This window comes from Egretta garzetta, unplaced genomic scaffold (assembly GCF_000687185.1).
Source record: "Egretta garzetta isolate BGI_Z169 unplaced genomic scaffold, ASM68718v1 scaffold516, whole genome shotgun sequence".
In the NCBI taxonomy this organism is placed as follows: domain Eukaryota; kingdom Metazoa; phylum Chordata; class Aves; order Pelecaniformes; family Ardeidae; genus Egretta; species Egretta garzetta.
In genome coordinates, this window is record NW_009259983.1 from 144,861 (window position 1) to 172,791 (window position 27,931).

A 27,931-nucleotide genomic window follows, 5' to 3' on the forward strand; every position below is an offset into this window, starting at 1 on the left:
AGGAAGCTCGTCTTGCACTGATCTTTGTTTAATATCAAACACTTCAGGCTTGTGTTGCTTTTTTTTTTTTTCTGAACTGGTAAAGTAAAAAATTCTGTTCTGAATTGTGAAAAATCTGTGGTGCGCAGCTTCTTTCTGTTAAGAAAAGGTGGAAGTCATTGAGGAGAAAGCCTGGGCTGAGTTGAACTGTGCCAGAAGAGAATTTTAGTGAGCTGGTTTCCATGGCTTACCTTTCAGCCTCTGAAATCACACCATGGGGCAGGGAAAAAAGCTGTGTCATTTTCATGGCATCACATGCTGTATTAGCCATAGACTAGCATACCTGTTAAGTAAAGAATATTACTGTATTTAAGAGTTCACAAGGCTGCTTACATCTCGAAATGCTATGTAAATATAGCCTTCCTTAATCACCGGCCTCTTGAATATATTAAATCTCTTCAAGTTTCTCCCTGGACACTGTCATTAAAAAACAGGACAGGCAAAACCTCTTGAAATTTCACTGGTGCTGGTTTAAGCGAGGTAATTAGTTCTTAATGCACAAAGATTGGGTCTAAGTAATTCTTGAGTGCTTTGTCACCCTTGCAATTGGCAAGCTTTTCCCAAAGGATGGCATTCCAGGTATTTTCCTTGAAAGAACTATGAAAGGAAGCTAAGGTAATCCTGACTTGCCAGTTGTGGGTAAGCGTAGGTGTCTTTAGCTCACCTTTCTAACTCAGGGACTGAGGTCCACCTAAAGCAGTGCCACAGTCTAAGGTTGTCCCCTCTGGTGTTCTCTGCCTGGTTGTCTTTCCTCTGGCTCTCAGAGAGCCTCATCCCTCCCTGGGCTGTCGGGATTAGGCCTTGGTGAAGAAAGCTGATCCTGCCAGTCTTGCGCTTATGAGTTGACTCTTCAGCCTGAAAATGGGCGAAAGTGCACCTCAGCATTATGCAAGGAAGGGTGGGAGCAAGGTGCCTCTGTAGTAAGTGTAACAGCATAGCCTCAAAACCTTTTTTACTCTTGGTAGTTTCCATGGAGCTACGAAAACAAAATCAGAGAAAAAAGCCAGGCCAAGTCACTGCTGCCAGCTGTTGGTGTAAAATGGTATATACAAAGTGAGTAATCGGCTCCTTGCTCTATATATGGTTATGGAAATATCAGAGCTTCGGTGCTTGAGACAGCAGCGTGTTTTCTTTTTCTGTGCTTCACATCTATGCCGAGGTCAGTGGAGTCCTTGTGAGGTGTCACCGGAAAGGTGGTATTGGCCCTTGTGATCGGGGAGGGGCGGGGGGGCTGATAGACACAATGTCTGCTGCGTACCGACAGGCTGGGACTCTGGGCAATGGGACAGGGCTTTCTCAGGCCCGACCAAGTTCAAACAGTCTCAACCACATGGGAGCTAGAGTCATTTTAACTGACTTCGCCAATTTGCTGTTCTGATTCTCGGTGTATAAATGGGTATGCTGGATCAGAGGACTTGTTCATCTAGTACAGCATCCCTGTCTCAACATATTGAATATTGCAACAGCAGAATAAATTTTAGGCTTTGGTAACAGTGTCTAGCAAGAAGGATGCCAAACGGTGTTGCCCATGCTTACTAATGTGCTTGTGAAAATTTTCCCTGTTGGACCTGTTCTGGAGATGGCTTCTGGTCTCCACTCAGATGAAAGTCAGTGCCCAGTGCCCAGGCTCTTGCAAACTGGAGCGTGATGACACTGCCTTGCTGAGCAAAGCAACCTGAGAAGTAGCTGCCTGCAGTAGGTCAGCTGGTCTAGATTTCAAAGGAAGCCTTTAGACACACACTGTAATTTTGACCCACCTCATCCAGCAGAAGGCAGGCGGGAAGACCTGACATTCCAAAATAAAAGCGTTATGGGCTTTAATCTCTTTCTGGTTTGTAACATTAGTTTTTCAGGAGCACAATGGGCTTTAAAAACCTCTCTGAGTGGGTGATCCCCAGGCTCTTCTTTAAAATATCCCAGCAAACTCCCTGTCCGTGCAGTGTTGCGTGACTTACATTGTCCCTGCACTGGTTGGCAGAGGAAAGCTATTTCTCTGAGGCAGGATTTGAACAACCGGCTACATACCGAGTGCACTGAGTCAGTGCCAGTAAATTCGTAAGTCCTGAATCACCACTGAGCTCTTCAGAGACACTTCACTACGATACGTGTGCCTCTTCAAACATGAAAGTTAAGTTCTCTTAATTACTCACTGCCTGTGTCAACCTTAATTCAAGATTTTGTTTCATTCATTCCACCTGAGGCCATGTCTTCACTGCAGAAGAAATGCTACCTTTTGCCTGGGCCAGCTATCTCAGGGTAACATCTCCCAAGAACAAGATGTGACTTCCCTGAAGAGGCTGCTAATTGAAGCAGTTATTCAGACCAATTCCCTCTTCCTTTACCAGCTGCATCAAGATATAAATTACAAGTGCTTACGATTTTGGTTGTGATACTTCCCTTATGGTTTTAGGTTAGAAATGCTGAAAAATTGTACAAGTGTTCCTTGTACTAAGGCACAGACTCTGAGTATTTAAATCTGTTCCCTCTGTGCTTTTCTGCTGATCTTACAGCTGTACCACGTTTTTGTGCAAACTGATCTTTTTGTTTGCTTTCATAGGCAATCTCTCAACTGTAGAAAAGGACATGAAGTGAAAAATGTTTCCATTCTACATGAGATTGAAGGGGTTACTAATTACACTATTTCTTCAAGATCATCAGAAGAAAAATAGGAATGTCTGTTAGAAACATTAGAAAGTTTTTAGTTCTGATGTTTTTAACCTTTTCCAATTTGTAGATCCGTAAGATTTTTCCAGTGAACCACTGCTAGTTGAGGTCTATGGGCAACAGACTTGTCATTTGCCTCACTACTTTAGAGGCAATCTGCACATCACCCTGAAAACTATTGTTGTATCCTGTTCCACCAATAAATAAATAAACTGGATTTATTAAAAGGTATCAAGGCCCTGATGATACAAATCGGATCAAAAAGAGATTTTTCACATGCAGAGAAGCCTCTGCACCTCGAAGCGACTCGCTGTGTCTGGCCTGTGTCAGTGGGGCACTATACTCTGATGACAAAGCCACTGATGAATGCAGTAGGTTTCAGTTCTGTGTGCTTCGTTGGTGGATGTACCTTTTGTTTTCCTTGCTGTTACATTTGCTGAGGGAGCATGATCTAACCCAAAAGCACGTGGAAATTAAACTGAAGCGGGTAAATGTGTGCATCGTGCCTAGCAACTAAAGTTAGACTATTCCTAGTAAGACGTTGCTTTTTTTCTCCCCCGTGCCAGGTTTTTGCTGAGCCCTCCATCAGTCTGTTCGCTCTGGAATGCTGCAAGGGCAGAGAGCTGCACTTCAGTGAGCCCATCAATTCTGTTTTGAATGAGGACCTTCATTTTTACACTCAGTCTGTATGGGTGAGGAGCGGATTGTAAGTATGGAAGAAATATTCTTGTCAGTTTTGCATTATAGGAGCTAATACTGAGCAAACATTTTCTCCAGATGACTGCCTTTCTTCATGGGATGTGTTTTACATTCTAACTTTTATTTTGAGACAATATACAATCCTAAAATGCAGTTGAGTGCTGGATCCACTTTTTGTATCGGGACCCAAAATGAACAAAACCTTTGGGCAGAGGGTGTATTTCCCCCTGTAAGAATCATCCTTTTCTCTCTATACAGTAATGAACAATAGAGCCTCTTGTTCAAGCCAGGAACCAAAAGCAAGTTTTGCTGACTCACAAAGACAGGTAGAGTAAACTGGAACTGCCTTTATTACCTGGCTGTAAAATACCACCTGTAAACTGTAGTGATTTAACTTAAACCACTGCAGTGGTTCAGTGAAGCTTGACATGCTGATCGGCTGCCAAAGAGGCAGCAACTTCTGAGAGAAGCTCGGGGCGGATCTGACAGCTGGAACAGTAATTTGCTTCTGTTATTAGCTTAACCCCCCTCCATGAGGGTAAATACACATCCAGGGTTTTCTGTGAAAACCATTTTACATCTGCAGAAGTGACCTTCTAACCTCTTCCGCATCTCCCCCTTTCACCTTTTGGAGAAACTCCCAAGTATTCTGTCTTGGCCAGGTTTTCAGCTTCCACACCCACAGCGGCAACAAAGAACTTGCAGAGTCTCATCCTGCAGCTGAGACTGACTGGAAACTGCTGTTCTTCTAATGTGACGCACATTTCCTGTGTTTATTTTTAACCTTTTTCCCACCTTTTTCACACACAGAAGGCTGTCATTTTCTTGAGATATCTTATGGGATGACACAAAGCCATGCAAAATTTGAACTAATCAGGCAAGGAATTAGCATAGACTGTTCATGGCTTAGGTGTGTTTCTGTTGTGATTCTTACGATAAATTTTTCAAACACATCTAGTCTGTTACCACCTAGAAGTCAAAACCCTTCTACAGATATCTGTGATAACACTGCTGAGCGCTCCTCTGATTCTTTGAGGTTGGTACAAAGGCTAAGCCTAACCTAGCTAATGCTCCAGAGCACCAGGGACTGTCTTCTTTCAGGAATCTCACACAAGTGTTTTCTTGAAAGGTTGGTTAAGGATTAAACCTCCCTTTCTTTTAAGAGCAGTCAGCGGCAATTGGCTTTAGCTGTGGGCCCATAGTGAATATAAGCTTCCCCACAGAGCTTTGCCAATTCTCTATAAATTCGAGTCCCTAACACCTGTGGCACTTCCATCCTGAGCCCTTGCTGAAAATATAGAGAGCAAGCGATCATCTCCTGCTGTTGTCTTGAGGTGCCCCAGGTGAGGGTGGCACGCAGCTGCCATTTGAGGCTGAGAACAGCACGCGTGTTCCCCACGATCTGCGCCAGTTTGGAGGAGGAAAGGCCTTCTCTGGGAGGAACACCCGACCTCTTTCTGGTGGGAATGTGTAAATCTTCATACCTCTGTGGAGGTGTTACAGTCTCATGTCCTGTTGGGGAGCATCTCTCTATGAGCTTTCTCTGCCCTCTCATCAGAGGCATGGAACCAGGAATTAAATCACTTTGCCCTTGCAGTTGGCTCTAAAGGAAGGGCGATGGTTTTGGGACCACATAGTAGCAAAGCACAGGAGAGTGAGCGCAATGGGTCCAGCCCCTTCTCCATCTTACTGTTTATTTCTGAGTATCCAAGCCAGGTTAGCTGGTTCCTCCTCTCTGGGAAGGGTCAGGGCAGAATGGCTGGGCTTCCTCTGAGCAACTTGTGATGCTCCCTAGGGAACAGACCTCCGCAGTCTGTCCCCAGCCCACACAGCAGGTAGGTAGCCTAAGGGTTGAGGGTGGCAGGTGATCGTGGGAAGTCTGTGGGATAGGACAAGAGGAAATGGCCTCAAATTGCGCCAGGGGAGGTTTAGATTGGATATTAGGAAAAAATTCTTCACTGAAAGGGTTACCAGGCACTGGAACAGGCTGCCCAGGGAAGTGGTGGAATCCCCGTCCCTGGAGGTATTTAAAAGACGGGTAGACAAGGCACTTAGGGACGTGGTTTGGTGGTGGATAAGTACAGTTGGACTCGATGATCTTAAAGGTCTTTGCCAACCAAATGATACTCTATGGTTCTATGTCCTAGAGGGTTTGTTTGCTGTACCTGTGACCAAGAGTTCAGGAAGGCAGATTTAGAGATTTTTTTTTGGCTCCTTGCCCCAAAGACTACTGTCAGCTTTAGACAAATGACAAAGATTTATCTAAATATACTGATGGCATCTTGCTGCCGGGCTTAAGTACAAGGATCCTTCCCGAGCCAGCTGACTGCCTCACTCATAAATGGCATGAGCCTGGACTGTGGCTTGGCAGAGGAGGCTGAGGTGCTCCAAGGTGTGGGAAAGGTGGGACAGCAGCGGCTGCCGGTCTGCGTGAGAGCCGAGATGAGTTTTGCCTGTGTTGCTGAATGCCAGAAGCCCAACCTGGCTTCAGGTGGTTATTACTGTAACAGTCCTTCCCCTCTCTGTTTCCTATAAACATCTGTTTTGGCAACAGAAACCGCATTCCTAGTGAGACTGTTTGATGCTCCGAGAACAACATTGACAGTAAGTTCTCAGCGACTTCACAGAAAGCACTGCAAGAATAAAAGTCAGGAACGTGTTAGAAATATAAGGAACGCACAGTAGCGGTCAGGCTGCTCCGGATAGCTGTTAGTCAGGAGGTATGGGACTGAATTTGAAGAAACAGCGATAGGGCCTCATTACAAGGCAGTTCACAGTTGGCACATTTTAGTCTCTGTGGAGTCCTGAGCAAGGCTGGCTGCCAGTTTCTCCAAATTATGCGCAGTGGGGAAAAGTGTAAATGACTGGTGTTGTGAGCGCTGTTTGTGGGTGTTTTCTCACTGAGCGCAGCCATCCCTCATGTTCTTGGCAGCCAAGCAGTACAACAGGTAAACGTGGGGAAACCAGGATTTGCTCTGTGTTCAGAGGAGATAATGAGTCAAGCGTTTAGGATTCACTGTCTGCACAACAATGTCCTACTGATATAAACAAACCGGATCTGAGATCCTGAGGCTGCCTTTGTAAGCAGCAACGCGTTCTCTGCCAAGCAGATGTCTAGATAACAAGGGATCTGTGTGTGCTGATGCTTTAGCTCTGTGTTAACGCAGTATTCGGCCATGTCCGTGGCTCAGGTGTGTTCACTACAGCACAGTCTTTTATAGCCATGTATAGGTTTTGCAGTAAATCTTTTGTTCGTGTTTTCAGACAAGTGGAATAGCTGCAAAAAGCTGTAACTGTGGCAAAAGAAAACATTGGCCAAGACCCTCTCATGATTAATACATACAGCCAGGCAAAGCTGCAAGTGCTGCTGTCTGGTGTGTGGCTTCCTAGTTTCCTAATGCATGCTCACCGAAACCTGCGTTATCCCCCTCTGGGTTCATGCAGGAGTTATCGTATTTGTGGGACCAATTTGCGCGGGAGGGGGCAGGGGGAGTTTACAAGTTTCAGGCCAACAAACAGAAAGCAGGTCTTAATTTAGACAGAAAACAGTTAAACCACTGAAGTGGATGGCATTTTGTGGCACAGTAATACAGGTTTGATGTTAGCATGGCTGTGGAGAGGTTTGGGGACTTTCAAGAGCGCAGTCCTGAACACAAGCCTGTAGTTCAGTTGTGCTATAGTTAACGAGTCGTCTTTCATGTTCTGCTTTGTGTATCCAGGTGGATTGCATACGAAGGATGTAATTTTTTAGGAAAGCAGATTCTGCTGGAGCCCAGTGAGATTTCAAACTGGAATGAACACAGCGGCTGGAAAGTAATTGGCTCCCTTCGTCCTCTGAAGCAGGTACTGTAACAGCATATGAGGACAATTTTTTTTTGGACAGGGATTAGTGCAGAAGTATCAGCTCTAGCACTAAGTACAGTGGTGTGCATTGTACTCCTTAAATCAAGCCCAGTTATGAACAGCCAGACTGGAAGATTACTGAAGCAGAAAATTCCTCCAGTGGCAGTTACTGAGATCTATATTAGGCTCCTAAAGGGAAATAATTCCTAGTATCAGGGATCCAAGTTTGGTTTACTGAATGGCTCGTTAGCATGTTCTGTAGATGCCCTATTTTTACATTTTTACCATATAACAATGAGAAAACCAATTCTACATTGGCTTGTTTCATAATTAACATAAATGGAAGCAAGAAAAAATTTTACTGTGCTGTAGCCTGGATTTCCAGAAGAAGCAACATTAATGCAGTCCCACCAGGTTTTCCCTCTCTGCCTTACCCCAAGTCATGCCAATTTCTCTCTCATTCAAAGATTCAGGTCTCAAACCCACAGAGTTCTTCGGAGCTTTGTGAAAGGTAGGCAGAGAAGCAAGACTGAGACGCATGCCCCTCATTCAAGGAAAAGCAGGTACAGTTCTGCTTCTCTGCTTTTCCAAGAGGCATCAGGTCACCAGTGACACACATCAGCTCCAAAGCGGTCAGAGCACGTGTTTCTGCATGCCCAGCCAGGCAGCTGGGGGAGGGCAGCATCCAGGCAGACAGGAAAAGGATGGGGGAGAGCAGCAAGGAATGTGAGGGATAATTCCACTGGAAAAGAGTTTTCATTAGCTCTGCTCCTCGCATAACAACTTGTTTCCACTTAGTGGCAAGTGTTACAAGGCCTACCTCAGCTACTTTGCTGGGACTTCTGGCATTTGGGGTTTGTGCGATTATTTGTTTGGTTTGGTTTTAAATCCTGCAAACTGAGGGCTCCCTTGAGTTTGTGCAGTCAGCTACCCGTGCTTGACACTTCTGCGGGCATATAGTCATATTTTTTGAGACTGGAGTAATAATTGCACCCGCTTGTGTTTCTCCCTTCTGGCTCCATTACAAATTGCAAAACCAGTCAAGCCTGCCAGTGTAAGAGAAGAATGTAAGAAAAAGCAAAACATTTGAAACTCACGCAAAATGAGACACAAAAATTTGGCTCAGTGACTTCATAATATGGTCCCTTCCTTGTAAAGAGTAACTATACACTATACTAATGCACATTAGTGTATGGATGCTTGGTGGGAGAGAGGCTTTATTGCCTGTACCTTAGGGTTTGTTTTAACATGGAAAAAAAAGGAGATTCAAAGCTCCTGGAAGAAAAACTGTGCTGGAGTTGGGGTTCCAGCAGAGCTGCCCTTTGTAACTCACTGCTCTTTATTTGTGCTGAAATCAGTAAACAACAGAGCAAGAGCTCAAACCCTGTAGCAGCCCTACAAAATCTCCTTATTTTTTGAGTAAACAGAGTAAACAGGGATGCCAAGCCAGTACCCTGTTTCCCATGTATGTTCAAAAACAACGGTGTAACTTCTCTGCCATCTATTACAGTTAATGGGGGTTGAAGTTACTGGGTACGCGACTCATTAAGTTTTGTGTCCTGCAAATAAAAAGCTTGTGGAGCACAGCCCATTTACTGGCCTTGGAATGAGTGAAATGTCCTGAACTAGAGACATTTGTATATCACAGGAATTAGTTCTATAGACAGAAATACATTAAAAAAAAACCCAAAAACTTATCTGCCATTGCTGCTTACAGCTGTCTATCTGCAGGTGAAAACCACTTACTGCTGCTTTACATGCATGTGTGTTGCCAACAAAAAAATTATTACACACCCCTGGTCTGGAACTGGAACGTATACTTTAGAAAAACTGATGTAAGATGGAGGGGGAGGCATTCTCACATCGACTTTCTTAATCTCTGTGCTGTAATTGTCTTCCTTTCACACTATTTCAGCCAGCAGTGTACCTCAGAGTGAAGAACCGAGCTCAAGGTAAATACTTGACAGTTGCTGGAAGCCTGGCAGATATAAGAGCAACATCAGTGTGCGCGTCCCCATACAGTGGCAAGAATACCCAGATCTGGCACTACTGTCGTGGACTCCTCAAATCCAAGGTGAGCTGCCAGGTGCTGCAGGCGGGTGGGTCGTATCGCCTGCTGCCCCTTCACCTTCACTTCTTGCTGTACTGTCGGCTAGCGTTAACGCCAGGATAGCTTTTGGCCTCGCCCATGCCTCTTAAACCAAAACTCCTATAACCTACATCCTCCTCCTATGTATGGAAAAGTCTGATCTGTCTGCTTTAGCAGGTTGGACTAATTTTCACATCTGTCTAATGGGACTGATGTTCCTGGAAGTAGAAACCTGGTTTTGTCTAAAGTCGCGAGTTTATTACCTCTAAAGAATTAAGATTTTCTCTGAAAAGTAGTATACGAAGAAAGTAAGTGCTTTTGTATTAATGCTGCCCTTGATAGTCTGTTATTAATATAAAAAGCTGGTGATTTAACATAAGAAACACCTGAAGTAACAAAGACCTTTGATCAAGCCAGTGGTCAATTGCTGAATAATCTGGCCCTAGTTTGCTTGCCAGGCTTGTTACCAGCTGTAGCATGATTACCGCAACAGGCTTGGTGCCTGCAACAGAAACATGTCGGACACAAAACAGAGGCTTTGTGGCCTGGATCTCACTTCTCCCCTTGTTCCTTAGGCTAACAATGCCTGTCTGGATGTCATTGGCGGCAGAGATGTGCCTGGGGCCAAAGTCGCACTCTGGGCAGAACATGGGAAGGACAGGCAAAAGTGGAGACTCAATGAGGATGGAACCATCAGTTCATACCTCAGCGACCAACTGGTGCTTGATATTAAAGGTATTTAAAAAAAAAACAACTCAACCTCACACGTTCTAAGTGCATTTTTTGACTGAGGTTAATTACCATGTTCCAGCTCTTTTTGTGCTTAGAGTTAAATACGCAATCCAGTCTTTCCTGTATTCAATCCTATCTTTCCTGTTAGGTTTATGTCCAGTTGCTTGACAGTGGGACAAGAAACAGGACAGGGCGGGGAATCTTACTTGTTTTGTCCCAGAGGTTTCTTTTGATGAGTTCAACTATTCTACTCGAGGAGTTCAGTAGTGCTGATGGCAAGAACTGCAAGTTACAGAAGACAAAATGGTGAAGGAAAAGCAACCACAGAATAGGTGTGGCTCAGAAAGAGAAAAGCACTCGCTCCTACTGTTTTCAGGCTGGTTAAAATTGCCATTGCTCAAGTCCTAGTCCTTCTAGTTATCTGTCGTGGTAGAACTACCTCACGGGAGAATGCCGGTTCCTCAAAATTTGTTCAAGCCCTGCTGCTGGCACCAGGGTTTTATCCCTACGGAAGGGTGGCGGGGCAGTGACTGCAGTGGCTGGCTGTGAGGCTGGGGGCTCTATGGTGCTGTCTTCTCAGCTGACAGGTCAACGTAAATGGTGGAGCCACCATCCCTGGAGGTGTTCAAAAAATGTGTAGACGTGGCAGTGGTTTAGTAGGCATGGTGGTGTTGGGTTGATGGTTGGACTTGATTATCTTGGGAGGTCTTTTCCAACCTTAATGATTCTGTGATCGCATTCCAGGCTTTCAGAACCGAGGCGTTTAACCACCATTACTAGTTCATAAATAGTTACTACAAAGCCATTAAATGCAACTGGTAGCACTAATGGCAGCTCTTACAGTATCAGAAAGCTGTGCTGCCTAGGTTACTGCAAAGTATAATGTTGAAGGTTGGGGTGGCGAGATACCACTTGGTAGCTCCTTAGAACATTTCTTTCCTTCCTTCAGTGGATTTTTTTATTTATGGTCTAATGATAAAAAAATGCACCGTCATTTCTATGCTACATATATTCAAAGGAGAGAAATTCTATTTTAAGGACTTCATAAGTTTGTGGTTGAAATGGATGTGCTACACCAAACAATCATCTCACGTGTATCTGTGAACCTATGCATTTCTACTGTAGCGATATGCGCCTTAAAAATCCAGACATAGAGTGAGGGCTCAGGATCTGCCAAAAGCAGAATCTCTTTAGAGGTGCTGCTTCTGTGCACAAAGGTACATTTGAGGACTCTGGTTTGCACTGTATTCTGCTCCCTAACTAACGGAGCTCCTCGGGGCCTATGCTGACAAGTGACCATCTGAAGGAGGCAAACATACAGAGGCGGAGGGGCAGACGCCAGCTCCCCTACCTGGTGGGATTTCTGGTTTTCAGCTGATTTCCCTATTTGGTCACAGTTTTTAAAGATTATGCATAGACTTTTCTGAGCATTTCTTTTTAAAATTTTTCCTTTGTGATTTTGTTTTGTTTTTAAGGAGGAAATTATTATGACAAGAATCACATCATTATGAATCAGCCAATAGATGACAAACATTCACAAAAATGGGATATTGAAATATTGTGAGTAAAACCCACCACACAGATGGACCTTCTGTGGGTTATTAACACCTACAGGGGAGAGAAAAAAAAAAACCAAAACTACTGAAGTAAGTCAGGCACCACTGGAACCTTAAGCAGCACCTCCTCTCTCCTTTCCTTCATACCAAGCACCAACTCCTGAAACGACTGAATTTTGCACAAATGTGGAAGATGGAAGGTTGAGCTGATGTCTTTCTGCAGGGAAGCTGATGCTTTAGAGGCCGCTCCCATGAAAGTCACTTGTTACTTTCAACGCTTCAGATGAAGAGTAAATGCAAAAGCCTAGACATAAGCTTTGCAGGACATGAACTGCAAGAGATAATATGGGAAAGGCGCTTTAGAAATGTGGTCTTTACCGCCCCCTCAAAAACTGATGGAAGCTCACAGAAGAATGAATGCACTAATGAGCTTGAAAGAGCTTGAGTTGGACTTCTGTGTCCTGACTGCAACTGTGTAGGTAGGCTCCAAGCGATCCTGAAGCTCAAATCATCTATCGTGCTAAAAAGCAATTTATTTTGCTCATAAAGACAACTTTGAACTGGAATTACCAGCTCGGCATGTGAAACGGGGCAGTAGAGAAAGCCTGATTTTCACACACACACGCCCCCCCCATGTTACTGGCCAGCCTTTGTCTTCACATCTTTTAATAATACCAAATTTCCAGATTCAGGAACTGGATTTGCTGACCTATGGCCTGTTTCCAACCCATGAAACTGAGTTAGTTATCACCGAAGGTCACCTTTAACGCGGAGCCATATGTGCATGTATCAAAAGAGAACAAATGGTCCTGGGTCAGGCTGGACTTCTACAAGGGCTAGCTGCATTTAGAGCAGTAATGGTTTTTAACTCTAGCCATGTTTTGGTTTGATGTATATAGATTAATTTAATACAATGTAATTTGGTCTTGAAACCATGTCTTCCTTCAGAAAGTAATTCACCCTAGTTATGTATTTTCAAACGTGCGAGCAGCCTGCATTTCAGCGCCTGCCTAATATTCAAAGAACAGCGTAACTGCATGTCAGCATTAGCACAGCTCCTCAACAACGCGTACATCTTGTCCTGGAAGATGAGGACCTAGACTAAAGGTTCAGCACTTGGCACACCGGTGCTCTCCTCCATTTCAGCACTATGCAACTGGCCTGCCAGCCACCCCTGGAGTCAGACGGGGCCAAATACCTTCCTGGACTGCAGTTGCTGCAGGCTTGAAAAGCATGTTCCTCGCTCAGCCCTGACCCAGACAGAAGGAATGCCAGACGCTCATAGGGCTGTGAACACCTGATGTGGAAGAGAAGTCCCTTAGGTCACTAGTAACTTCGTTTGATTTCAGCATCACTAAATTAAGCTACTTCGTTGAAAATTAATTTTTTTTTCCTTATTTGTATATTCAGGGTATGTATTTCTATAACTATTTAAAGTTTAGGTTAGCTAAAGACAGACAGATACTTTAGTTCACAAAAGCTGTAACTATTCCAGTTGTGCATTCAAACAGGATTCATCCCCAAACAAATAAAACCAGGTAAGCTGAAGTTTGCCACAGAAATAAAATACATGGATGTCTATTTTTGTATGAAATGGAGTTCTGTATAGTACTATTTAAAAACTATCTATCTACCTGCACTTACTATTTTACATACTAAAATGATCATAAATCTGCTGGTTTAAGTAACAGATCTTCAAATGTATGTATATATTTTTCCAACTAAAGCACTTGTTGAGCTGTTTTTTATGTATCAAGTGTTCTACATGTGACTTGCTTTCCATATGAAATTTTAAAAGCCTGTGTTAAAATTTCTGGTATTTTAAACCAAGAATGGCTAAATTGTATTTAGTGTGTCAGTGTTACATAACAAAGTGAGATCTTGAATGTAAAATGCTAAGCCTGTATATTTTAATTGTATAAAACTTTTTCTAGGAGGCACGTTTTGCTTGTTGGTTTCTTTTTAAACAAACGAAATACAGCAACAGTTTTCGGCAGCTGTCAAGCACATTCCTATAAAAAAATTCCCTTTCAAATGGACGAAAGAGGGGTAAGTGTATTGGCTATTGTGGCTGTGCTGTTACGTTAGTTTCCATATTAAACAACGATGTTCAAGTATTAAAATAACTGCACTACTCCTGTCACAACCCAAGTGAGCATTGAAGAGATGGATGGGTTACAGGTCTGGGTTACTTTCACACTAAATTGGTGCTAGAGGAGGTAGAGGTTAAATACTATTGTTTGTTAATTCCAGGGGGGGCAGTATCTGAGAGGAAAGCAGTTTTCTTGGGTAAAGTCTTACCCCTTTGGGAAACAAAATGCACAGAGCTTTTACTGGGGGAACAAACGGGGTTTCTTGCTGGTGAACTTTACAAATGGAAAAAACAAGTTACTGGTTTTTGCCCCAGGTCCTGGAGCCTGCTCCATGTACGGCTTTAGATGTCCCCCACAGCAAGGCATGCATCCAGAGGAGAGGGGATACGGCAGCAGGGGTGTGACTGTGAGTGACTTCACCCACCCACAGACAGGAGCTGTGGCTCATTGCCCAATGAGCAGTTTACCTCTTTCTCCTAATGCCCATTTTCCCAAAGCTAAGGAAAGAAAAGTAACATCTGCACCAGCAAGGAGCGAAGTCTATGTATGGCAATGCTTTGTTAGACAGCAGTACAAACCAAAGGCTGGATGGATAAAAAAGTAATTTAATTTGCTTTTCCCTCAAGATATTTGTAATGGCCAGAAATACGACTGACTTACAGCAGCAGCTCATTCACAAAAGCATCAAATAACTTCAATGAGGCATTCAGTCCATAGCGACAAGGCCAGGTTTTCTTTCTCTTCATCTGAGGTAAGCTTAAGCTCTTTAACATAAGTGGTGTTGCTGCTCCAAATCTGCTTCAGTGCATCCAAGTATGACAAAGGAAACCGCAGTCCATGAGTCTGCTGGGGGGGGAAAGAGGTTAAAAAATGCTTCAGCTAAGTAAGTGCAGTGTCCCTTATCACACAGTTGTGTGTGAGGCTGCAGGTACTGATCCTTTTCCATATCACGTTGGTATTTCTGAGAGCATCCCCCAAAAGATGCAGTATTATCCTCTTAACAGACAAACAGCCGAAATCTCTTACATGTTCTAGCACACCTTATGAGGGAGGGAGGCTTAAGGTGCATGTGGTTTCCACACTGAAGAATGAATTAATTAACTTTAAATTTACACTCTTGCCTAACCCTACCCATTATTTTTGGAAGATCATGTAAGTTTCTTCCTAGTTATCTGGCACATGCAGTCTGTCTTTGGACCATAGTTTGACAGACCCACAGAGGACCTCCATTATCATGGCTGGCTACTTTAAGGGCAGGAAGGTATATTCTGGGATTTGTACATATCAGACACAACCTCAGCTACCCCTGTGCTCTAGAGAACCAATGACATTTTCCTTAAAAGGCAAGTGACTGCCAGGCAGAAAGCTTTGCTGTAATTACCGAGACAAGAACAGGCTGTGTTCTGCTTTGCCTCTACAGTGTATTTGTGCAGATCTGTATTCAAGTTTTTCAGGTCACAGACCTAAGATGAGTGTCTTACTATCATCAGGTGGAACAAAAAAGTTCCAAAGCTCACAGCCACTCTTCAGGAGCATTTAAGATTCGGGCAAAAGCACGTAAGAATGGGGTAACAATGGAGACAAGCCAGCTGCAGCCCTCAACAATATAGCAAGTAAGGTCCCTCCTTACAGTTCAGTAAAAGAATTAACTCAACTCTTTCTTTCCTCCCAATGCTGACCCACCCCACCCTAAAACGAACAGCCTCACCTTGCAGCATGTTCCAGCAGATACAGAATCTAACACGGGTTCAACATGGCATAAACATGGCGCATGAGGCACAGCGATCCCTGCTACTGCTGGCCATGTGCTAGTGTATCCAGTAGCCTTAACAAAGGATGTGCTAAAGGAACACAAGCCAGAGACACTTCTAGCCACTCCAGTAGCTTTGCTGGCTAGGACATGAGGCACGCACAAGAAATCCTGTCAAACATTTAATTAATGAGATTACATTACTTAGCTCTAGTACTAACTGCTTCTGTGTTGCAGCCTTGGCTCATCCAGGTACTTTGGGGAGGGGCAGAAATGCTTTGGATGCTGAGGAATACTGCAGACCCCAGGCCACTGCCACCACAGGCCACAGTCATGTTCTTCTAACACAGTAAAACCCAATGCGGCAACGCAGCTTTTGGTGTGTGTCTGTGGGAACAAACCTGTGCTGTGCCCTCCTCGCTAGCCGTATCGTCTTCTGTCCCCATCATGTGAGTCTCTCTCCTGTTCTTTAAAGAATGATACACATAAACCATCTCTCTGCGAATTTCATCCTAAAAGACAGCAGGAAAAAAAAACAGTTACACATGATCCCCACCCTCAAATTCCTCTCACTCAAGGGACAATGTCAGCTCCTTAATTCTGGAGCCCACTGTTACATCAATGAAAGCAATTCACCTTCCTAACTGAACATGCCAACAGCCATCTACTACAGCAATAAGGGAGTCTCCAAAACATCTCTGCAAATTTATTTACAACCTATAATCTTCTGCTTTAACACTGCCTCTACCAGACTCACAGGCCTGATGATGGTGTACAGAAAACAGGCCATTTAAGGTGTGCTTCCTGGAAGGGCTTAGGGAAGGTACCTCAATACCTTTTCATTCTGATACTGCTCTGTCTCTTAAAAATCATACGCCTCTTATCAGTCCTTGGTCAAAGTTGTACAAATCGATTCAGAGCTCTGTGGGCAGGTGTCACACTGAATTTGTGGACACCAATCTTGCATGTATGCTGTCATTCAGGGTTTAGCTGTATGACATCAAAAAGCAAGGCAGGGGGGAAGTTTCCAATACCTACAGAGTCTCACAGCAATATGGACACAAACAAAATGGAGGAGAAAAAAAAATCAGGAAGTTATGTTTTTTCTTGGAGGAAAACATTTTACTCATGCAAAAAAAAAATTATACAGGACAGTCCATCCTGTTCCCCCCCTTTTTTTTTATTAAGACAACAAAAAGCACTTCTACAATATCATACTAATAAACCTTCATAGATAAGAAGTAGTCTGAATGCAATAAAATCCAAGATGCCAGCATCTACTTTGTGGAACAACTTAGTAGTGCCACTGGCACCGGCTTAGGTACTAAGATAACTCGGCAGTGAAGACTAAATGCAACCGCAGTCAGCAGCAGCTGCAACCAAGAGAATTCCCTCTCTTGAGGGAACCTATTTTTATAACTTATTCATGCTCTTAAATAGAAAGAATAAAAAAAAATCCATTATCAAGAGCTATAGAGGCCACTTCTTAGCAGCTGTAATGATCTATCCCATCTAACCTCAGATAAAAGCCAGGCAGCTACCCTGCAGAATCACAGACTAAATTTAGTTCTGTAGCTCTTCTCCAGAATGTGCCGTATTACTGCTCGACGACAACCCCCTCATCTCCTGACAAACCCTCATGGGATGCAGGATCCAGTTAAGTGTAATTGCGTGACCCTTTTAGACAGTACAACAAAGCAACAACTCGCACTCCACACTCCCCCCCCAAGCATACAAGGGTGGCTTCATTCTACTTACGGGATTCTCTTGATCTGGTTCCACTGTAATGATAGCATGATCTTTAAACTGCAGTCTGATTTTGCTATCTATTTTTGGCAATTTCCCACCTAAGAAAAATAAATTCTCCATTAGAAAGGAAGGAAATCAGATGAACAGTGCAAACAGAGCCCTCTGTGCACACCTGCTCTCTCTTGGCTAGATTTTTTTGTTAACTTGTGTTGCGACACCCACATGTTCTCAAACTCGTGGGGGGGGGGAGGGGCAGGGACAGGACGGGGGGAGAAAGGGTGTTTTTTTTTTTTTTTTTTCATTCTCTCACCTTTACAGTCTACAAATAGCTGTAATAGCAAGCTAGAGCATAAGGACAAATTCTACCAGTTAAACATTCTCAGTACAGAGCAGTTTATCAAAGCTGCCAATTTCATAGGATAACCTTTATTTCACTCTAAGCGAGACACGTCATCTTTTCCACTAGTCACGGGGAATTAACCAGCCGAGGTGTACAAATGCACAGGAAGAGCCTAGCACAAGATGAACCTCACGCTAGACTATAAACTCTGCCTACCATAAAATACCAAAGCCATAAGAGGCAGAGTCAGCAACAGCTCTACCATCACCTCAGCCAGTTTTGGCAACTGCAAAACCTACCTGGAGTCAAAGGATCAGAGTCGCATCCCAAGCAAGGTGGCAACCGGTTCATGATGAAATCCTTCTTCATGTCAGATGATCTCAGCTCGCTGGTGTTGTCCAGGCGGTCTGCAAGCCTTCTCAAAAGGCTACTCAGTTTTTTTGTTGAGTCAGCTATATCCACCTGCTAAATATTCACACAGAGATGTTCTCACATGAATTCAAGCTACACAGACTAGCCTAAAGAGAAAGAGGAGCAGTAATGCAGTGAAAATCCAGACACTCCTCTTTTTAGCTTTGCGAAGGGTAACATTTACTCCCAAAACCACAAACTGTTTCTTTTACACATTGCCCAGGAGCTGTTCACACACCAAAGCTGATGTTCACTTCCCCTCATTCTGGGGCTACCTGCAATGCTGAAGGACGTGCAAGTGTAGCTGAGAGAGAGAGAGACTTGTTCCTTCTGCAGCCTGATGAGCTGATCAGCAGCACAACTGGACTACCATAAAGAGGTCACAGAACAATTTACAGCTTTGCTAACTTCTAAAGATTCAAAAGCCTGGCCTGATAGGAACTATGCCGCTCTGACAATTCCAAAGCCAATACCACTACTTTTAGGAGGAAACAAGCCATACAAGGATACTGTGATATGAAAGGCAGTGCAATGAACTAGGCAATGCTTCAGATGGAACAACCCTCAGAACAGTCGTCCTGAAGTCTTCAAAGAAGTGGCTGTGCTGATAGACAAGACAGTGCCATTGCACTGAGCTTTCAGAGCAAGCCAACGAGACACATGCTTGCCCCAGTGCTGACGTTTCAGGTGGATGCACTATTATTCCCTTGGTCCCACCTACTCACCATAAGCAGTTGTCTTGGTATGCTTGTCCGCAGCGCCACATCTTCTTTTGCTGTATCAAACACAAGGCCAGGAATTGCATCCAATAAGAAATCTCCCCAAGAGCTGAAGGACAGGAAGAGAAAAAAAAAAAAACAAAAAACAAATTACTGCAATAGTTGCACTGAAATAAAACAGACATCTTAACTGATGTCAAGGGCTGGAAACACAGTGCTTCAAATCCAAACCTGCTTTGTGCCCCTCCGTTACTACTCTAGTCTCACGCGATAGCTCACTCTCATCACACCTGTACGTGTCCCCTCACTAGCTTCAGGTCAGTAGTACTCCTACAGAGGGAAGGAACTGTCTTAAGAAGGGTCCAGTTTGTTCCGATTAGGGTGCTTGCTATTTAGCACTGGATTCAACTTAAAGCTGACGCTCAGTAAATTAAGAAATTCCTACCAGGGCCATTATTATCCAATCGCAAGCATACACAGCCCCACTGCACACAATGAAGTGTGTGAGGTTGTGTCATTTAACATGCTTTTGCGACGCTTGTATTGAAGGAGGAAATGTACCCAGGGTTATCAAATCCAACATGGCATCGGTTTTTAGCTTTGCTACAAACTGACCCCAGGTATAAAACCCCCCTACGTATCTCTACAGGGATTTTAATGATGCCTAACAGGCACCTTGTAGGTGTCTTGTGTTAAACCCCCCCATTCTTAGCCTGTGCTTCCGTTCCCCGACTGTAACAATAAACTAGAGGAGGGGAGGGAGGACTGCTGCCTGCACCCTCCTTGCCTCGCGTGAGTCAACGTCCTCAGTACCAGGTGCTGCCGCTCACGCAAAAGTGCCGTCCTGCCCACACGTGCCCTCTCGCCCTACCACATCCTCAGAGGCTGGTTTAATGGGCAAACAACCAGGGCAAGCGCCCAGCATCCGAGGCCGCCAGCAGACTCCCACCCAACTAGGGCAGGCAACAGAGCAGGGCCTGGCCTCCAACATACACTTCACCCTCGGCTCTTGCTCTCCCCTCAGGACTCCCTGTTTTGAGCACTGATCTCTAGACAGTACTTTAGTTTAAAAAATAAAAAAAAAAAAATTTTAAAAAAACGTATGACTTGTTATACTCTCATCTAGATTATTTTTTTAATCGTCTCCACTCAAATGTTCTACTGTCTTGGTGTCTAAAAATCCCTGAAAGTGCCACCTCCACCAGCACCTCCTCCCCTCCCAGCTCCTTCTGCACATCCCACTTCCTGAGCAGTCACAAGGACTCCAAACATCCTCCTACTTTCAAGTTCTCCTCAATTTTCCAAGGAAATGTTTCCACACCCTACTTCCATCTACAAGCCAAATGAAAACACCAGCATGTCTTGGGATTGTTGCTTATTTTACCTACGCTTGCTGAAAGCAGGTGCAGAGGCAGGCTCTTACACTTCACTAATGACCTTAACGGATGACGATTCTACTTTTTATCCTTAGAAAAACAGCACTCTTCAAGCTTTTCCTTTTTCCTCTCCTCACTCAGACACAAGCCCCCTGGGAACACAGGTCAACACAAGGAAGTGGTGGAGCAAAAAAAGGCAAGGGAAGGGAGGAGGAGCAGGACGTCTCTTTGGAGGCCACTCACCGCTGATCACCCTGAATGTGCCATCACACTTGCCAAAGCAGCTCAGCACTAATACGGCCTCCTGCCTAACAAATGAAGTTAAACTTTCTTTGCAACAGCAGTCAATGCTTACAGAAAACAGGGGTTTTTGCCTTCTGAATGAAAGAACAGAACATGACTGTAAATTAAAATCAGTGGAACCCAGTTTTAATGAAGACTCACACCTTTAAGTGGCTTCATCCTAACCCTCTCTCCAACTTGGGAGGACTGGCCACATTAAGAGTTACCAGCAGTACTGGCATCCTGGGCTTGTAGAATGGTACAGCTGGTGGTCAGATATTCATCTTTCTTACAATCATTTAGAATATGCCCAAACTTGTTCTGCAGCGAGCAGAAATCCTTCCCAATTCCTAACCCAGGCCAATGACTCCACGCCCAGCATCTGCAAGGCTGATTAGGAGGCAGCAGCATTTCCCTTTGTGACAACAACGTTTCAGTGGGCACAAGGATCAGATGTGTGTCAAAGGAAATCTGACTTGCACACACAGGGTAGAAGATGGAAAAGTAGAAAATATTTGCGAAGGAAGAACTTGCAGGGAGTCTGTCAGAATAGGTGTGGGTGACTATCAAATGCAGGAGGAAACCCAATGAAAGGAGTAACTCACGACTCTATCTGGGTTACGAAACGAACAGTAACTTCAGCCACTGGTGAGAGATTTTTTGAACACAACAGTGAGTTTGCAGTTGTAACATTATCTTCCACATTTAAGTTTACAGCTGGTAAGTAGTAAAATACCAAATAAAAATCAATCAAGCTTGCTGCATGAAAACCTGGTAAACAGGCTGCTTCAGACGATGAGGGTCTCGTTCCCCTCCTCCCCCCAAATCCCAAAACTTCAATTACTGCTACCTGTACACTAGCTTAGGTTCTGTTACTAACAGCAGGGCACACACATAATAGTGGGGTACCTACATATATTCCGTGTCACCACATCTCTGGCGGGAAGGTGACATGCCCTATCCCTGCATTACTCACAGGAAAACAAACCACACAAGGGCTAAATAGAACTAACACTGGAAAGAGCTAAGCAGAGCTCACTACAAGGTGGTTATTTTTTTAAGAAACAGGACATCACTTCTTTGAAACACTGGTTTCAGGTCTGTACTATTCACACACATCATCCAGCAGAGGAAAGCCATTTTCAGAAAGCCATACTAAACAAAAAAGTAAAGAATAATTACTTGTTTTGGTAGGTACTGATGGTCACATGTGTAGAATAAGAGATCCCAAGAGGAGTGTCAGCTTGGTGAATAGTCCCCCTTGGGAAGTACAGCAAGTCACCTGGCTGCAAGAAAATGAAAGAGAATTGATAGAGTTAGGGCACCTAGTCAAACCTTACCATAGTCAAAATAGAGAAAATACTCTTAAGCAGACAGACTGATAACATAGATTTTTTAAAAATCACAAAATAGAGAACCTCCATTGTAGACTTTAATAATATAAAATAAAGCACTCTAAGCCAGAAGTCTGATACCTTAAACTTTCCAACCTACTGTCAATATTGACTATACACCTGTCTGAAAACACCAAGCGACCTTTTAACATTACAGAACATGCGCACTCTAACTCAGCTGTGTAAAGGGGACAAAAAAGCAGCTGAGATAAACTACGCCTGCTGACAATACAGCGGGCTAGCAGAGGAGCAGTGCAACGTGAATTTGGCCAGATGACATCAAAGGACAGGACAGTATTCCTCAAGAAAAGCCAAGTGTTCTATACAGATGGTAATCTGTTACAATACTGCTGTCTGAAAAAACAAGTACAACCTTCCTCCTCCCTATCTTTCTTCTCACCTGTCTAAATTAAAACTCCATGCTGATGAGGAAAGTGAAGATAAGAGAGAAGTGCAAAGCACACAAAATTTCCTCCAAGAAGGAAAAATCAGTTTACTTATGGCTTCTATAAACATCTACATAGTTGGTTAGCACAGTCAAAGAGAAAATTCATACAGGAACAATGACGAAATTTGATTCCATTTTAATTTTACCATTCCTTAAATTTGGTCACATCACCTACTTCTAAGAGCCTACCAAATAACACAGATAGATACATTTCAATGGAATACTACTTGATTTTTCACTGAATTTAAAGGTCTCTTTAGATGATGAGGCTTCACAGGACTTGGCAAGATCAACAAGCTGTAAAGCATCACAGATCTGCTACGTAAGATTTGCTTGTTCTGAAAGCAAGCCTCTCTTTGCCCTTAACAAACTGCCTTCCGTACCAGTGTAGAGACTACACTAACCAACTAAAAGCATTTTGAATTCTCTTCATTTGCTGTTTCACGTTCCCAGCAAGAAAACAAACCGGAGGGAGGGTCGCACAAGGGAAAGGCAAGAGCCCTGAACACCTACCTACCAGAGTGATGACAAACTAGTCTGCAAAAGAAATTATTTCATGCTGTAGCACCCCATGCCTACCACTAAAAAGCCAGGACTGTGATTTTTCAAAGCAGTCTTTGCTGCAAAGTCCAACTCTTACTTAACTGTTGGGTACTCTCATCAACACCACTCACATGAGCCAGCAAGCACAACACTCTTCAATTAAAATAATCAGAATCTTCACAGAGTCCAGGTGGCAACACCCAGACTGGGGCAAGACAGAGCATTTGACAAAAGACAACGCAGATCTAATCACTTTGCCGCTTTCTGACTTCTGAATTGGAGGAAGGAGGGGCAGAAAAGGGAGAAGTATCAGTAAATTGAATGGAAAATCATATATGAAGAAGGCTAGACAGCCAGCTACCAAATAAGCTCTGTGCTCAACATCAGTAACAAACCAGCTGTGGCCAGAGCCTGATGCAGCGTCACCAAGACACACTGCAGCTTGGGACCTTATACAAAAAACAGCTTTCCTCTCAGTCAGCTGCCAGTTTTGGTGGGAAGGGATACCACCACCAATACAACCTCTATCTGGTCCATTTGTTCTAAACTTCCCAAGGATGGCAGACAACAGACAGAAGTGCAGAAAAGGAAAAAGGAAAGATTCTAGAAAGATGTTTAGGGAGGAAGTAAGAGTCATCTGACAGCAACCCCATCAGAGACAGCTCCAGACAAACAACCAAAATCTGACAGCAGCTGTCCAGAAAGAAATGGGTCACGGGAAATGAAGAACATCAAACAGAAGAAAAATAAATTAAAAACTTAGATCGTTTTTAAGCTCTTTTCAGAGGCCAGTATTTTCACTCCAGTAATGTCAGTAAAATGGCTTGTGGGATACATCATTATTCCATAAAAATCAAAGGCACTGAAGTCCAGCCCAAAATATTCCAGAAGTGAAAAGGAAACTGTAATTTACTAGACTCTGCATCACCCAATACACCATGACAAATGAATATTACCATCTGTCAAACTACACAGCTAGTGATGTCAGTACCATATCCAATGTGTCATACTATTCCCAAACTACCTACACCCAAAGGCAGGTCTGAACACCAGGAAGAGCAGAGACCTTGCAGACAGAGGCCTGAAGCCAGGACACAAGGCAGAGAAACTAATGAGGCTTCCGACACAGAGCAGCCCCGTCTGCTGGATAAATAACATGCTGTGAAAGCACAAGCATGTAAAACAGAATGGGACAAGTACCAGATGCCCTGCTGTCAAAGAAGCTACATTCATTAATCTTCACAAAACGCTCTTTTTATTCCAAATAACAAAAAACAGCCAAACACTTCATTTTCAGGTTTGGAAAAAGAAAAAAACAATTAACACAGCAAGTTAATAGGGGGTTTAGTTCACGCTTTTGTTTATCAGCCAAGGATAAATATTTTAAAACTAATTCACCAGAACAGTGACAACCTTCGGTGAAGCACTAATTCTTAATGCATAGAAGGATTAGCCTGACTGATTATCGACAGCATGTAAAAGCATAAAAATGTTTCATAACCATACATAAATGCAATGTTTTTTCTGCACACCACGCCACAAACATGATCCAGGAGTCAGGGTGCCCAACTTGGAGGATATTGGAGAATTTCCAGAAATAACTGGTTTCTTGGTCCATTATTTAAACGCTAAAACAAAGGATACCTTTGAAAAAGGATAGGTTAGACAACTATCACCCAAATTTCTCATGCTCACAGTGTTTTGTGCACCAACCCTCCCCTCAATTTCACAACCACTATCCAGAATACTGTTTTCAAGAAATTGACCATTTTAAACATGACTACTTTTCTGGCAACCATAGCCCGGACCAGGTCAAGCAATTCAATTAATACCTTTAGTATGAATTCATGTGTGGGATTCCCAATCCTATCTTCTGATTCAACATTATATTCCCGAGCTAAATGCACCGTTGGTTTATAAAGTCGCCAATGTTTCTCGCCTTCTAGCTGAAGGATGAACACCTGCAAAAGACCATAAATCCAAATGCATAAGGAAGCCTTGCTGCCCCTCACACATCCAACTGCTCAGAAATTTTAAGTCATCTTCTTACTTGGGAAGTCTGTGGAACCATGCCAGAAATCAGGGCTAGAAAGCAACCAGAAGAGATACGGGTTCCTTTTCTGACAACAAGAAACAGATTTTGCCTTCCCTGCTCTCAGCTACTCCACAGCATGCCAAGCAGGATTCCTCTCACATTAATTTTTAGACAACTACAATGCAGAAATTTACATTTGTACTGTTTCTCTAGGCTCTACTTAGGGACAACAGAGGGAAGAGTTGTGAAGTGTGATCTGTTTTATCCTAAGGTAGGCATTTGGAAATCCCCGTTTCTCTCCAGTCACTTAAATAGGTGCCAGACAACTAACTCCAAAGTAATGTCTGTCACACAGATACTCAAAATATTGGGTGAGAGACGTCTTGTCACCATTCACTGACAAAGAAAGCATCAGAAACACCTGGGGGATGCTGTGAGCTGGGACTTCGTGACATACGCCACAACATGCAGGGTGTGGGGCTGTTTAACAAGAAGCGTAAGGAAAATGAAACTCCAGATTTATTTAATGGAAATGAAAAAAAAAAAATAAAACCAAAAAAAAACATGTAAGGGGTTTTTTGGTTTGGTTTAAGTGGGACAGCCCAACTTTTTATTTAATGTAGTGTTTATTTGAATATTTCTTTCAGAAGCTAATTTAAAATGCATTTGGACAACAGGATTTCATCATACCAACCACTTCTCAAAAACAGTAGGACCAGCAAATAGAAACCAGCACAACCAGTCTGCTTCTGTCCAGTTGAAGAAAGAGCAAGTACTTAATAAAGGAAAAAGGACTTGTAGATTCTTGGGGGTCTGAATGAAGTGAAAACGGAAAAAAGGTGCTAGAAAGCTTCTGCAGCTGGGAAAACAAATTCTCTTTTCATCTCATGAAAATACGAGGTCTGGAAAGCACAGTTTACATGGTATTACCACTAGATATTACTATTAGTTCCTTTTCAGTAAAATTATACAGGAAAAAATTACTACAGAGAAACACTTGCAAACTATTACCATGAGTTTTTGAGTGGAAAAAACATTTTTCTATAATAAGTTATTTTATGAGACAGACAGGGGAAAAAGAACATGTACAGGTATCCACTGCCACTAGCAAAAGCCCATGCATGGTTTCACCAACAAGGTTGTGCTGTCCTACCTCAACATCATCGTAGTGAGGGGGAAGGCCCTGTGACCCCTGGGGAGTAATGTAAACATTCGACCCAACCAGAGACCCGAAGTAGCACTCCAGCTTCTCCTGAATCTTCCACAGCTCCTCCTTTAAAAAGAAATGATGCTTTTACTACAGAAATGCTCAGCCAAACCAGGCTGCTGCGCAGCCCTGCCAGCTGAAGATCTGCCGTGAAGGTAATTGGCAAGCCAAGAAAACTGGTGCCCCAACATAGCGTTGATGTTTGTTCTCTTCCCTGTGCCATTTTTAGGTTGCAAAAACAGACAAACAAAGCTAGACAGAGCAAAATAAACCACCCATCACCCCACAAACAGCAAAACATCTTAAGATGATAAAGACATGCAGGACTTGCACTATACAGGTGAGCATCAAAGAGAGCCTTACAAAGGTTAGAGACCATTTTCCCGTGACTCCAATTGTCTGGGCATATTCAAGAACAAACTTTATTTGTCCACATCAAACGTGTGGCAGATGATGCACCAAAGGGATAACTCACACATCAGAAGATGCCAACTACCAGAGCTGTGCAAATGCAGCTTCAACCAGAATTTATGCAGGTTCAGCTCAAGCTCTAGATTTCAGCACAAGCCATGCAACAATTCAACTTCCCTTGCAGGTGCCCCTGCCGCTGGCCATTACAGCTACACTCAAACTGAGATCAGCCAGCGACACTATACCTGCAACTCAGCTGTGCATTTGGGTCCTTATGGACCACTTCACAATCAAACTGTGTTGACACTATGGGACAAAAAAGGACTACCTAAATCCAAGTACCTTGAAGCATCTGAGTCCTCCAGGCAACTGTGCGGACACCACTGCCTCATTCTCAATACATGATGATTGCAAAAGCATTGAAACGAACAAAAGAGGGAGGGCACTCAGCTAAAATGTGATGCACCACTTCTGCGGTGCTATTCGAAGCCAAACCACTGACAAGAGCAGTGGGGCATCCTGGAAATACTTTAAATGTTTTCACACCTTGCCCTCCATTAAAGGAAAGGGGTACAAAAGCCCCTGTTTCCACAAGGAAACAGTGGGTCAGAAGGGATAATTTAAGCAGGCACAGATGGATAATCATCAGTTTTGTGCATTTAGTTTTTTCTAAACATTTATGCAACAAAGCAATTTTTTTAAAAGGAATGATTAATATTACAGCATGAATCAGATTTTGTTCTTGCTGCAGAGCACCAAAACATGACGGGCAGTGCAAAAATACAAACCATGTTTTAATTAATACAGTTCATGTATGGATTTCAGCAGGTCATCAGTATCAGCTACTTCCCCCTGGATTTACTGGGGCCAGAGATGAAGCTGTGTCTAGTATGATTCAAGCAAAGTATACAACATCATAAAACACGTATTAATTATACTCAATGAAACGATCCAACCTTAAATCTCTGAGGCTGATGAAACTGTATTGTTGCCTTTTTCTGGTCAAAATCCTTCTTCAGCTGCATGTAATTCACTTTGCCTTCTTTATTTAAAACCTTCTTTTTTCCATTCACACATCTGCAGATATTTATATCTCGCCCATAGTATAGACCCTGGCTGCACAGTTCCTTCAAATCTGACAACTGGAACAGGGACTGGTAGTAAGCAGCCAGCAGAGGATCATTTCTCTGAATGAGCAGTGGCTTTTGCTCCCAATACTCCCTGAAAAACATCTCTTGTTTGATGGGAGAGATCAAGCTTCCGAAGAGGCTGTCCGGGCTCTCGAAACTCATGACTGACAGAGAACAAGCTTTTTCCACCTTTGCTCGTTTACATTGTGCCTGCATCTCTTTTCCCATTTCAGCATGCTTCCCTCCTTTCTTGGGCATGTTCCTGTACAAGAGGAGAGAGAACCAAAGCAGTCAACCGGTAACACAATCACAAAAGCTCATGGGCACAGAGCAGTTCCACTTGCCCTCCCCAGTGGGATATGAGAGTACACTGGGAACAGCTCTGCTTCCAGATAATCACTATTTGCTCCAAGCAGCAGAA

General features: G+C 43.4%; 2 protein-coding genes across 4 annotated transcripts in view; one reads left to right on the forward strand and one right to left on the reverse strand.

Annotated features, from left to right (window-relative positions):
- The window catches only part of CRYBG3 (crystallin beta-gamma domain containing 3), a 76,764-nt gene extending 65,066 nt beyond the window's left edge, over positions 1 to 11,698 (forward strand). The window contains exons 17-21 of the mRNA XM_035895974.1: positions 3,270 to 3,409; positions 7,122 to 7,245; positions 9,161 to 9,319; positions 9,910 to 10,069; positions 11,542 to 11,698. Of these exons, the coding sequence (XP_035751867.1) occupies positions 3,270 to 3,409; positions 7,122 to 7,245; positions 9,161 to 9,319; positions 9,910 to 10,069; positions 11,542 to 11,630 (672 nt within the window). The 3' untranslated portion in view covers positions 11,631 to 11,698. The remainder of the gene's footprint in view (positions 1 to 3,269; positions 3,410 to 7,121; positions 7,246 to 9,160; positions 9,320 to 9,909; positions 10,070 to 11,541) is intronic.
- On the reverse strand, positions 248 to 27,931 carry RIOX2 (ribosomal oxygenase 2). 3 transcript variants are annotated; one of them, XM_035895976.1, is made up of 10 exons: positions 27,337 to 27,931; positions 25,916 to 26,035; positions 24,560 to 24,688; positions 21,525 to 21,628; positions 18,691 to 18,793; positions 17,854 to 18,019; positions 17,224 to 17,312; positions 15,867 to 15,977; positions 14,376 to 14,561; positions 248 to 322 (listed from the first exon to the last, which is right to left on the reverse strand). In XM_035895976.1, the coding sequence occupies exons 1-9, from the start codon at positions 27,766 to 27,768 to the stop codon at positions 14,400 to 14,402; spliced, it is 1,416 nt and encodes a 471-aa protein (XP_035751869.1). In that variant the 5' UTR covers positions 27,769 to 27,931; the 3' UTR covers positions 248 to 322; positions 14,376 to 14,399. The 3 variants fall into 3 exon arrangements, with proteins under 3 accessions (XP_035751869.1, XP_035751870.1, XP_009638765.1); XM_035895977.1 differs by lacking the exon at positions 248 to 322 and having other exon boundaries at positions 14,038 to 14,561; positions 17,854 to 18,016; XM_009640470.2 differs by lacking the exon at positions 248 to 322 and having other exon boundaries at positions 14,038 to 14,558.

Bases quoted from the DNA above. Each gene is read 5' to 3' on its own strand.
- RIOX2 (XM_035895976.1), bottom strand. From the start codon at position 27,768: ATGCCCAAGAAAGGAGGGAAGCATGCTGAAATGGGAAAAGAGATGCAG. The intron at 21,629-24,559 runs GTATTAATTGAA...ATTTTCTTGCAG, and splicing joins CACATGAATTCATACTAAAG to CCAGGTGACTTGCTGTACTT. The intron at 18,020-18,690 runs GTGAGTAGGTGG...GTGAATATTTAG, and splicing joins TACCAAGACAACTGCTTATG to CAGGTGGATATAGCTGACTC.